Source organism: Petromyzon marinus, chromosome 10 (assembly GCF_048934315.1).
Source record: "Petromyzon marinus isolate PM22_M1 ecotype Great Lakes invasive population chromosome 10, UKy_Petmar_22M1.pri1.0, whole genome shotgun sequence".
NCBI classification, from domain to species: Eukaryota; Metazoa; Chordata; class Hyperoartia; order Petromyzontiformes; family Petromyzontidae; genus Petromyzon; species Petromyzon marinus.
This window is the reverse complement of record NC_133676.1, coordinates 4,592,402-4,604,976: the sequence shown is the minus strand read 5'-3', so window position 1 is coordinate 4,604,976 and position 12,575 is coordinate 4,592,402. Positions and strand designations below refer to the sequence as shown.

Genomic DNA, 12,575 nt, shown 5'->3' with positions numbered 1-12,575 from the left:
TTGAGTGTGAACTTGAACAGGGGCGAGGGTGCAACAGCATGGATGGCTTGGGGGATGCTAGCTTCAAATCATAGGGACATCAGAAAATGAGCAATCTCCTACTGAGCAAAGGATGACTATAGAGGGTAGAGGTAGGTGAGTGTGTAGAGGGGAGTAGCGTGAGATTACAGGGGAGAGAGAGGTAGGCAGGTGTGACTCCATTGAGCATTGTGAACATGGTGAGAGCGATCTTGAAATTGACCTGGGACTGGAATGGAAAGCAGTGAGGTGACCGGGGTATTGGGGCGATGCGAGAATGCTGGCAGGAGCATTTGGGATCAACTGCATTAGCAGCTGTTCTATGACGCGACGTTTGCATCGGAATACTCTGGACACAGATGTTTGTTTACGTGAAAGTGCGCGAGAAGACGAAGACAACGTGGCTTACTAAACTACGCTAAACGGTTTTTACTTCATCGGGTAAGGCCCACTGAGCTATACAACTCTTTTTCAGAAGCGACCTGGCCACAAATGATAGGTCAACCGAGTGGCTTATCATGGGGAAACATAGAGCGGCAGCAAAATACTGTTATAACGCAACGCAGAGAAGCTAGCATGGACTCGGGCACTTTAGCCGCATTGGAATTTTATGTTTAGATAAGTCTTAGAAAATGGGGTAGACATTGCATGTATTGACGTTTAATCGGTGTATCAACTTTGACGTTTAAGAACACCTGGCTCCATGTAGAAAAGACGTAAAGATATCAAACATAGCCACGGCAACCTGTCTGATAATTGCATGCCACAAACGCCAACGCCTTCTGTCCCGGTGCAATACCCGTGCGGAATGCACGGCTGCTGCGGTGCGCGCAAGTCCGTGCGACGAACCTTCCTTGCGAAGTCGCCCTTGCCCCTGTTGTAGGGCTTGTTCTCCAGGAAGACGAACACGATCGTGGACAAGCCTGGGTGCGCCTTGATCACTTCCGCGTTCAGAATCTCCTGCAAGGTCGCATTTACTGATCAGCGGAGCCATCTCACAGTCGATAACCACACCCCCTCGATGTGGCGTGGGGAGGCCTTCATCCAGCAGTAGATTGAGAATAGCTGGAAATTAGTGATTTATTATTTCACACGACTCCACCGGAGAAATCTCATGCAGCCACGCTCATGTGAATGGCACGAGACTGCCGTGACTCACGGCACCAGTCTGTTAGTCACGATACTAACCATTGTTACCACCATCATCATCATCAGCCTTAATCAATCCTCTTCTGGATGAAAGTCTCCCCCCCCAAGCCGTTGCAATCACTCCCGCACCTCCGATTATCACGGTTGGCTGCGTACGGTGCGAAAGAAGTTCAACGTGCACACGTACTCAACAATCCATCTAGCACATGCGCATAAGCTGACGTAATCAATGAGCTAAAAATAATGCAAATAATAATATATTCTTGGTTCTTTCGGTAAAGTCACTTAGAAGGGACTTTACCGAAAGAACCAAGAATATGAATCCCTGCAGTCACGAAAGCTTTAAATCAAAATAATACTAGAAGGAAAGCCTCGCTAAGTCTCAGAATTTTATTTTTCATAAAACATTTATTAATTCACATCCTCCCTGATATCATACATCGTGACGTTCAGGGCGATATTACCAGGGGCATGGACGGTTTCAGGCAGACTGGACTCATCAGGGTGCGGTGTGTGGGGGGTGGGGGGGAAGGAAGGGATTTTCTTTGGGGGAGGTGGGGGGGGAGCGGTTGGCCGGTTATTGCCGTTCTGGGCTCAGGAATTTAAGACTAGTCTAAGGTTTAGGAATGGACCCCATGTTCATGCGTATTCTTCTTCCTTGTCTCTGAGCTTATCGCTCAGATGTAGTCTCAGAATTATTATGCAGCAAGGTTTTCTGCTCGGGTGTTTGGCCAATCCCATTAATGAGTGTTTGGCTGTATGTGGAAGGAAACTGAAAAACCTGGGTCAACCCACCAGGTAAGCATCTCCTGGCCACCTCACAGCAACATGCCTACAGCACCTGGGAAACACTGGCGGTCGCCCATCCACGTGTGGTAACCAGGCTCCAACCTGCTTAACTTCGTAGATCTGATGTAATCGTCCGCAATTAGGTTCATTCGGTGGGAGGCTGAAGCCATTCACTCACCTGCAAGTACTTATTGAGCTCTTTTTTCCTCCGCTCCAGGAATTCTTTCTCCATGTTCTTAAAGGTCTTCTTGCCAGGCATCTTCAGCGAATTGGCCAGGTTCTCAAACTGATCAACCACAAATAAAGAGACCAACAGTAGACTTCGAGAGTTACGTGCATTCACAACCTGCTACATGTTGGGACCATGTGACCATGCAATTGTAAAGTAAAATATTTAACACAATAAGTTACCTGGCATCTCTGTAAACTAAATACAAAACCCTGTCATGTTGTTGACTTAATTGGAGCCACGATACTGTCCTTTGGCAGCCACTGGATGGCTCACAAGAAGTAAACAAATTATTTGGCGATACTGCGTTGGCATTGGTGCACGAGTACAAACAACAAACCAACAAAACACATTAGTCAGTAACACTGCCTTAAATAAGAAGACTATAATATGCGACGTTTAAGGCAATGGCCCTTCTTTACAGCACTCAGAGAGGCCAGAAACGTCGCCTATTACATACATTTTATATTCAAGGCAGTGGCAATGAGAAAATGCGTTTGTCAATATAAGGCAGGATTGAAAGCGTCAATGCGCGTGCACGAGCGAGTTTGTGGGGGCGGTGGCGGGGGGGGGGGCCACAGGGGCGCGGGAGCGACCCTCACCTGCTCGTTGATGCGCATGTGCAGGTCGTTAAAGTCGCTGTAGCGCCGGAACGTGTCCCAGCTGTCCTGGCTGCCGTCATTATGGCGACGCGTCACAGTGATGGCGTACAGCGTGTAGGACTTGCCGTGTTCATTGCCGACCCCTGCCACCGGGGCAAGCGGACGCTTTTGTGAGGCTCGGCGACAAGTCACCAACGGCCACCGGCGCTCTGCGGCGCCAAAAGTTTTCGCGTCGACCGTGTTTGCCCGGCAATTTCGAGCCGACGTGCGGAGGTGGCATTTACCGGTTTCGGTGATCTGTGCTTGGAGCTGCCCGGGCTCTTCTGGGCTGGGCGTCTGGGCTGTCAGAGACAGGTCATCTAGGGACTGGCACACAAGGCCCAGCAGGCAAAGGATGTGACTTGGAAACAAATGTTTGTTATTAATATTATTGTAAAACTTTAATCCCCGCAAATGTATGTATGTAGAACGTCTGTCGCACCGTATGTAGCCACCCATGCGAAATCTGAGGTGCGGGGGGAAGGACAACAAACTAAGCACACAATAAAAAGAGCTTACTATAAAAAAAGCTCACACCCAATCCTTTACTACGCTACAGTTGCGCAATCGCACACGTATTGTGACATTGTCTTCTCTTACCACATTCAAGCTGCTCGCCGGAGACCCATTGTAGGATTCTGTCAAACAAAAGACATTCACGTAAATGTATCATTCGCCATAACTCCCTGGGGATAGAGACTTTATGATGCTACAAGAGCGCTGCTAAATGCTTAAAGTGAATTGTTTTAAACCACGCGGGTGATGAACGTGCACTTCGGGTTGTTACAGGCTGTGGAGGGCGGCGAATGGCAGCACAGCAGAATCCATCATTGTACTGGGCATAAACTCTCACACTTCTACGCTCCCCTCCCCACCATCTTCACCAACCCCCATTGACCAGCGGTTGTTAAGTACGGTCCGGCAACCAGCACGGCTCACAATGGCGTGGGGAGCCCGAACCCAGCAGTGAATTGACAAAAGGGCTGTGCGTGTGGGTGCGCGTGTGCGCCACTGGTGACGCTCGAGAGACAACCGGTGCAGGGTGAAGATAATGGATTTCGGACAAGCGAGAGCAACAAACGCAGAGCTCAACTAAAGTTCAAAACTCAAACCGCGACCTCCATCGCGTGGGGCCGCATCATTGGGAATCTCCCTGCGGGTCGTCACCGGAAGCGGGCGTGTGCCGTGCGCAGCCAGCGAGCTCTGTTATCTGAATCATCCCCCTCCTGGGAAGCTCCGCTACCCGAATCGTCCCCCTCCTGGAAGCTCCGTTACCCGAATCGTCCCCCATCTCAGAAGCTCCGTTACCCGAATCGTCCCCCATCCCAGAAGCTCTGTTACCCGAATCGTCCCCCTCCCGAATGCTCGGCTCCTTGAGCATGTCCAGTTCAGCCAGCGCTTTGACGTAAAACGAGCTTTGCTTGAAGCCCGGGTAGTAGCGGTCATCTCGAAGCATTGTATCGTACACCTTCACACATGCGCACACACACACATACACAGAAAACGGACAAAGATCCCCCATGCAGCCTTTAACGGAGTGTTGCGGCAAGTGCCGTCAGCGAGCACGTATTAAGGTCGGCACGGCGCACGATGGGGCAGTCTTGCCAGCACCGCGCCTGGCCACCTTTGCCTTCACAGTTCTGATGTAAGCACATTGTACTGGGTACTCATATAAGGCTGAGTTGACATCGGGGAGGTCCCAAGACCAGTTCAGATATCACTTGCCATTGAGATGTTAGCTGTAACCAGGTCAAGAGATTCACAACGCAGTGCACTGACCAATGAACCACAGCTCTCCACACACTTGCACGCACGCGTACGTACACTTGCACGCACGCGTACGTACACTTGCACGCAAGCGTACGTACACTTGCACGCACGCGTACGTACACTTGCACGCACGCGTACGTACACTTGCACGCACACAAACTCAAGTGCGTAAAGTCGCCATTCACCACTAAGTGGTGGTGATGTCACCACGGTGTTTGTGCCAGCCCAGTTTCATACAAACACACTGTGCAAACATACAACCCGCTTCTGTCACCAAGTGGTGGTGACGACACCACGCCACTTGCGCCACGCTAGGTCCACACTCACACACACATCCAGTGAGTACTTTAATAATTACTGCACAATATTAAAATAATGACACATATACACACACTGGAAATCTAACTGTGCGTACAGTTTATGTAAAGTTACATATTTTTGCATGTTATTTTTGCCCATGTTTAAATCACCCGGAATGTGGCTGATCTTGTCAAATCTCAGAAGCTAATCTTGGATTGGTGACCAACATGCGTGCACTACACTTAGGGTTCTTAGCCGCGCCGATGTTAAATAAAGACAGCAATGACAACAGACCCAAAAAAAAGTACGACCGGCGGACCAACCTTCCTCTGGATGTCATCGAAGAGGCCCGGGAACAAGTTGGGAGGAAGGTCTTCCCTATGCAGCTTCTCGCGTAAGTTGGCCAGCATCACGTCATCCACGCGGACGCGAGGGGATGCCTGCATGTAGCGCAGGGCATCACGCGCCACACACACACACATCATTAACGGCCGGTGTCAATACAGCCAAACTACAGGCGAATAGATGGAAAAAAATGCAAACATTTGGGTTAAATTTGAAGCCTGTTCTCATAGATTACAGATTAAACGTCTAATCCTGTAATCACTGCTAAATTTAAATTACCAGACCGTGACCCATGCTCGTGCTAAGCCAGCTGGTTTCAAGCTGCAAGTGGATCCGCGATTGGTGTTCGCGCAAGAGGCCCAGGTGCGCGTGCAGAGGTGGACTGGAGCGTGGGCAGTAAGGGCTGGGACACACTAGCCGAGGTCTCTTTCAACGACCCCCAACCCTCTCCAGCCACTCGGCCGATTCCAGGACCACTGCGGCCAGCGTCGGCTTGGGTTATAGGCACGGCGAGGCCTACCAATTCAAGGTGAACCCTGTGCCTCGTCCAGTTTGCCTACGGAGTTGACTATATCCAACCCGGCTGAAGGCACGTGGGACAATGAGAAAGACCTCCTGTGTAGCCAACGTAGACTGGTAGGAGAAGTGCTGTTAGCAAAGTAAACATTGAATGCGAGTATAGCAAAGGAAGGGGTGATATGGCCAGAACCATGCCTGGTCACTTGTCTCCCCAGTGCTGATGTTTACACACCGCACCAGGTACTCATTTAAGGCCGAGTCGACAAAAGGTATCACTCGTCACTGATGTTCCCCTGGGACACGCGCGCACACGCGCACACGCGCACACGGCACGCGAGCGCTGGGCAACAGTCGCCACCATACGACTCGACGGTTGTTCTGTACAAACGAGCTGCGCGCCAGCATCGACGCCGCCCGGTCGCTCGCACGCGTCGCGGCCAGCGGATCGCGGTTGCGCCGGCCACCTTCTCGCCGAGGTACTGCTCGTAGACTCCGATGGCGGCGTTGCGCAGCATGACGACGAGGTTGTGTGTGGGCGGCGCGTGGCGCGGGGCGCCCACGCGTTCCCGCGTGTGCAGCGCGTCCAGCTGCTGCTCGGCCGTCACGCGGTAGCCCTCCACGATGAGCCAGAAAAACAGCAGCGCCTGAGCCGCCATGCTCTGCATGTAATCTGAGGAGGCATACGGCGCACGTACGCCCGGGCGTCACAACTTTGCAACGTCGCACCCCCATCCCCCCTGCCGCCACAGCCCTGTCGTCCGCACCGAGCACCGCGAGAGCCACTCGCAATGGCAGCTGCTGCTGCTACACATGGCAGAGACCCCATGTTCATTCCACGTCATTTACAAAGAAAACGTGGATCGGAATTCCCTTTTAACAGTCCCTTCGTCACTTGTTGGTCATGGGAGTAACTTGATTTAATCTAGCATACTTCACCACGGTGACCGGTGTACGTTGGTGATGGGGGGAGTTCAAGGGTCGGCACAGACATCACTCGTAGTGCACTATCCACCGCACGAACGTTATCCAGGCCTTCTCTCAAACGCAGGCGTATTGTAGCCTGTACGTTTACTGCAGATGGACATGTCCTTCGTCCATAAATTGGTCTCTTTATTTACTTTATCAGGACTGGTCTTAGAATTAACCCCCGCCACCACTGCCCAAGGCAGGAATAATCATTCATGACAATGGTTACGGGATGTATAAAGAAAAGTCGTTGTTGAACGGGTTATGCTTGAACTGTATTATTTGTTTCAAGAATGGTCAACAATAAAAAAAAAATCCAAGGCAGTGGGTAGATGTTAACTCCCTCGCCTGGTATGCAGGAGGTTGTCAGTTCGATCCTGACCCTGACGCCTACTGGATATTTGGAGTCAGCATGTTCTCCCTGTGGTCACGTGGATTTTTCTCCAGGCCCTCCGGTTTTTCCCTCCACATTTAGGAACATGCTTTTAGAGTATTTGGCTTCTATAAATTTCCATACCATAAGTCACTTCGTTGAGCTATTATTTTTAGGCCAGGTCGCTTCTGGAAAAAGAGATAAATAGCTCAGTGGGCCTTACGTGGACAAAAACATTTTTTTGTGTCGTAGTTTGGTTACTCCGTACAAATATTCTTAGTTCTTTCGGTAAAGTCACGTTGAAGGGAAACAACAAAATAATATATATTTTATTATTATATATTATATATATTTTATTATTTTGTTGTTTCCCTTCAACGTGACTTTACCGAAAGAACTAAGATTATGAATTACTGCAGTCACGAAAGCTTTAAATCAAAATTTACTCCGTACAACTTAGTCAATGATTAAGGCTTCCAAACCATCTCTGGCAGCCCTCGTACAGGAGCACGTGCGATTTTGGTGAATTACAACAATGCTTTTTGTTTTTCTTTAAACATGATTAATATTCTGCAAGGAGAGAAATTATTCTAAGTCGTGCTTTAGCTGGTCAAGACAACCTCAGCAGATATACTTGATGTACCTCCGTGGAATCTCGTCATTCGTATTCGTACTATGAGTCATCATAAAGCTTTCAGTCTGGGTAACCATCCAGTGATTTGAAGATAATCTTATTTTTTACGTGCGAAGAATATTACTGGTGGTGGAACTATTCATGTCCCCCACCTCCCTCCATCGTTTGCTGAAATGTCACGATTGAGGATCTGACTCAAATAAACACCGAAATAAACACACATGCAAGCCACAGTCGTGCTTTTATGTCCATGCAACCCCAAACTCTGGACCACAAAGTAAACCACTGTATAACACGTAGGCTTTCATGACCACCAAAAAAAAGAAAAAGCTTTATTTTGGATAAACCACTGGAGTCTGCGCTCCTGACTAACAGACCTCGACATCGGCATCTATCTCCCGAACAAGTTGCTGCCATACGAAAGACTGGAACACAACACACACGAATATAAATACATTCGTACACGTAAAATCCACGTATCATTGCAAGCCTACATCTTTGGCAGAACTAATTGTTTTTCATTGATGTCCAATGCTACGAAGTGGTTTAATCTCCAATGGCGTTGTTGCTATTAGCAGGAGGAACCGCCTCTGCTTCGTGTCCGCCATTCGATCTGAAATTCACATCGGGCTGCCACCCGCGAACCTGGTTCGTCAGTAAAAACTCCCAAACATTAGCGCCGGGGCTCCACTTCAGCCGCGTCTGTCTCAGTCAGCGGCAGGGAAAATATCCCCGCACCCGACACACCACATCCGGGATAACCTCCTGTTATGGCTCTGGCTGCTAGTCACGTGCCACCTCTCGATCTACCAGCAACCCGGGGAAATATTCGGTGAGAAATTAAGCCCCGAACGGTGCCAATTTGGAATGCATTCGGTGCAAGTATCCATGCTGAATTTCTTTTGCGCCGCACGTAGCCAACCGTGCTCATCGGAGGTGTGCGGCGCGGGCGCAGTGTGGGCAGGGCCACGTTGACGTCCGTATCCAACGTCGGGGGCTCGAGATGCGTGGCGCCGATGAACCACGAGTCGCGATCGCACGGCGCAGGCGGGAGCACACATCTGCGCACGGCGCTGCAGAGATGTACGGCCATGGGGCTAAAGCCCCTCCGCTCTCCCGCGTGACACTGCAGCGCTCGCCATCGGTGTGGAAAATCACCGTGCAAATTACAGTATCCGCTCGGCGCACTGTCACGCCCGCCGCCGGCTTGACGTCTCTCACGAAGTACAGCTCATGCGATATTGCACGGCTCTCACCGCCACGCTCTCTCCCTCCACTGCCCCAATAGTCGTGCACTCTCCTCTACTTCCCACCAGAGTCTGGAACTCCCTTCCCCCCCAGCCATCTGTGCTGTGCAGGTCTCAAGACCTTCCTCTTTTGTCCTCCACCTATGACCGAATGCATCTCTCCACACATTAAAATACGTCCACTCTTTTTTGGTGTACAGCTTCCCGAAGTGCGCTCGCAATCGGACGCCGCTACATAAACCCAAATTGTATTCTACTGCACTGAACACACGAGGGCTTGAGCGTGACTTGTATACGGCAATGCAGGGCTCATTGTGCCGATGAATCACTCCGTATGCAGATCACAGTGCGGGAGCAGGGTTAACGGGCCGACGCAATAGAGCAAGTTTCACTAGCAAGAGAGGGGTCATTAAAAAGGATTTAATATAAATAAATAAAAAACCTCTGAACGTCTTGTGTTCCCGAGAATATTTGCTCTTTTGAGCGAGCGGCAATGGGATATTGTGCACATTTTCTTTGAGAGGCTCTGGCCACGGGAAACAAGGGTGCCTTTGAGTGTTTAAAGAGTTGCAGGCACGAAGCTGCCGTTTCAGCCAGGCATGGCACCAACAGGGATGCATGATCTCACAGGAAGCCGGCCGTTCCCTGCCGCCACGACGGGTGATGGGCAGCGGGGTTCAACGGATTAAATTAAACGCCCCAAAAGCTGGGGGAACCGTGAAACGGCGCTTACGCCATCGGACAAGAGTGACAAGAACGTACGGCATTCCCGCGCATCGTGGCGATCGGTGGACAGACACACCAGAGGTGAGGGGTTATGTTGGGCAGGAGGGGACGGAGGACGATGGACACAGAAGAGGTCAAAGATCACAAAAAAATTATGCCGCGCATTGACCGTTTTCTTTAAGACGTGTGCGGCTCACCGATGAAGTACTGCAGGGCGATGTTATTGCCCAGGATGTCATCAAGGGGGATGACGCAGAGCTTGCCCAGGTTTGCAGGCAGCCGCGAGCACTCCAGCTCCTGCTCCTGCGTTGGAAACAAAGAAGGAGGCGAGCGTTGGCCTCGCTCAGTGGCCCCTGCAGCTTCAACGCCAACGGCCGCTCATGGCGTGCACCCCTGCCCTGCCTGCAGCGTGTAAAACCGCCGCTTCAACAAACATCGACAGCATCGCAGCAGAGACTTCAATATATGTTTAAAGCAATCGTAGTAATTTCATTCATCTTTCCAGGAGAGCTGCGATTGAGTCTCAGGACTGTTTTACTGGTAGGAACCTCCTGGTTACACCAGCCCACAGGGGATTATTGTGTCCGTCCGTCCGTCGTGCATCCAAAAATGGGAGGGGTGGGGCTGGGTGGGGAGGGTGGGGAGGGGCTGGGTGGGGAGGGGAGGGTGGGGCTGGGTGGGGAGGGTGGGGAGGGGCTGGGTGGGGAGGGTGGGGCTGGGTGGGGGTGGGGCTGGGTGGGGAGGGGCTGGTCACCCCGTGGTGCCCTTATAAAACTCAACGTTTAACCTACTCACGTCGGCTTGTGCCCGCCCTCACAGTCGGGCATATTTGCGGAATACACCACGCAGCAGTTGACCCTGCCCATTGACCGAGCAACCCAACGTTCGTACCAGCTCCCTCCGCAGGAATGTGTTTCAGAAGAATCTTCCTGCATTGGGATGTTTAGCTCATTCTCTTTTTTGGGAGCACTTGGGCGACTTTTTTGGCACTGTTTCTGCAAAGCGTCTTGAGATGCATTTGCATGAGCATGCCAAACCAAAGAAATAGACTTTATTGTTGTTGTTGCTTTGCACGTGGGAAGATATTGGAATATCCGGAGAGGGGTTAACACTCAAAGCTTTGCACAGATCGGTTCATGAACATAGTGGAGGTATTACAGGGAGACACTACGCTACTCCTGATGCAATTTCCTCACTCGACCACCTCAATGTAACGGGAGACAGATGCTTCTTTCCACCTACATCAGCCATATGAATAAGAAGACGAACATACTTGCCAGAATACCAATTTTCAAAGACTCCATCCCTGGCTATCAAAATGTACATTTTTAGATTTCTTTCAATAACAAAGCGTTAACGCTTGCTATCAAAACAAATGAACAAAAGTTTATCGGACGCTACACGCGGTGAACGTGAGTGATGTTGTACCTCTTTGTTAGTCCAGCAGAGCATTCAAAAATAATCAGAATCTTTATTTATACTGGAGGAATCCGATGAGCTATAAATAAAGCTCTTTTTCACAGATGTCCAGTAGAGGCGGATCAAAAAGTTACAACAAACGATACAAAATACAATAGGAGTGCAAAGTATAGAAAAGGTAAACAAATCACAAAATAAACTAAACTATTTTTTCTTTTCCAGGTAAAGCCCACTAAGCTTTTAGCTTTTTTTCAGAAGAGACCTGGCCACAAACGCTAATTCAATGACGTGGCTTATCATGTGGAAATGTATAGCAGCCAAATAATCGAAATAATCTAAACTCATGTTACAATAACGTGCGCTCTGAGCTCAACACACAGCTACGGACACCGCGTGATGTGTTTAACAGTCAGCTAACGCTTAACGTTAAGCGGTAACATTAAGGGACAATGCAGATGCAATGCCATTAACATTTTTACAGGCCCTGGGCTTTTAATGTGGCCATGCTGTGGTTAACATTCAAGCATCATCTCTGCTCCAAAGTTTTTCGCACTGCTGGAAAAATACGTTTAACCTGTTCTTGCCCAATTCTTTGTCTCTGCTCATGCTTGTCTTGCCTCGGAGAGACTCCCACTTGAAAGAATTTCAAGTTTGGAGGTGGTCGAGTGGCTTTCGAGGTTGGAGCGCTGAGTCGGCGTCGCTTAGACCCTGGGTTCGAATGTGGGTTAAAGCCACCTGTCATAGATTTTGCAGTAAATTTGCCTAAATCCTAGCTCTGAGAATAACAAAAATACATTGTTTAGACTGGCCGTGTGGCAAGCAACCTCATAGCAGGGTGTGTGAGAAAAGTTCAACGCCTGTTGAATAAGTTCTGTAAAAATAAAACTTTGGAGGCCACCCTGTCTCCAAATGCAATTCTTGGTCTCGTGACGCACGGCCGATAACACAGCTGAACTACGTTTGGGAAAGGAGTCATGATTTTAATCACCATTTAACAAAACAAAAGTGAAGCTTGCAATTTGTAAATGTGCCCCAGGACATCCGCGCAGAGTACAATGATTTGTTGTAAACAAAGCGTAAATGCGTACGCGCAAAGTCCATTACGTTCCACCGACGCACTTCACAGCGAGAATCGTTGTGTTTCTAACGTTATTAATCAAGTGGGGGGGGGGGGTACCGCGGGGGCCGCGGTGTTTTTATTTGTACGGCTTGAGAGGGACGGCCGCTGCATATCAATTCCTTAATGCCACGTCCGACGAAAAAACGGATTCCGCTCGCGTGTAACCGAACCGTTTAAATATCCCACTTAGCAATGAGAGAGGTGGCGGATTATTGGGGGAAGAGAGGGGAGGGGGTAAAAATCCCCCAAATTAAATATCGCGGTGGCACGTATGCTCGGCATGCCGTTCGAGCCGGCACGCGCGCCGATGGACCGCAGCGACAGCGATAA

General features: G+C 49.9%; 1 protein-coding gene across 1 annotated transcript in view; it reads right to left on the bottom strand.

The window, feature by feature from the left end:
• SNX13 (sorting nexin 13) overlaps nucleotides 1–12,575 on the bottom strand; it is a 55,547-nt gene that overhangs the window by 9,929 nt on the left and 33,043 nt on the right. The window contains exons 12-20 of the mRNA XM_076066070.1: nucleotides 9,904–10,009; nucleotides 6,225–6,430; nucleotides 5,220–5,336; nucleotides 4,168–4,294; nucleotides 3,427–3,464; nucleotides 3,072–3,153; nucleotides 2,788–2,930; nucleotides 2,142–2,242; nucleotides 868–985 (exon numbers count right to left, since the gene is read on the bottom strand). Of these exons, the coding sequence (XP_075922185.1) occupies nucleotides 868–985; nucleotides 2,142–2,242; nucleotides 2,788–2,930; nucleotides 3,072–3,153; nucleotides 3,427–3,464; nucleotides 4,168–4,294; nucleotides 5,220–5,336; nucleotides 6,225–6,430; nucleotides 9,904–10,009 (1,038 nt within the window). The remainder of the gene's footprint in view (nucleotides 1–867; nucleotides 986–2,141; nucleotides 2,243–2,787; nucleotides 2,931–3,071; nucleotides 3,154–3,426; nucleotides 3,465–4,167; nucleotides 4,295–5,219; nucleotides 5,337–6,224; nucleotides 6,431–9,903; nucleotides 10,010–12,575) is intronic.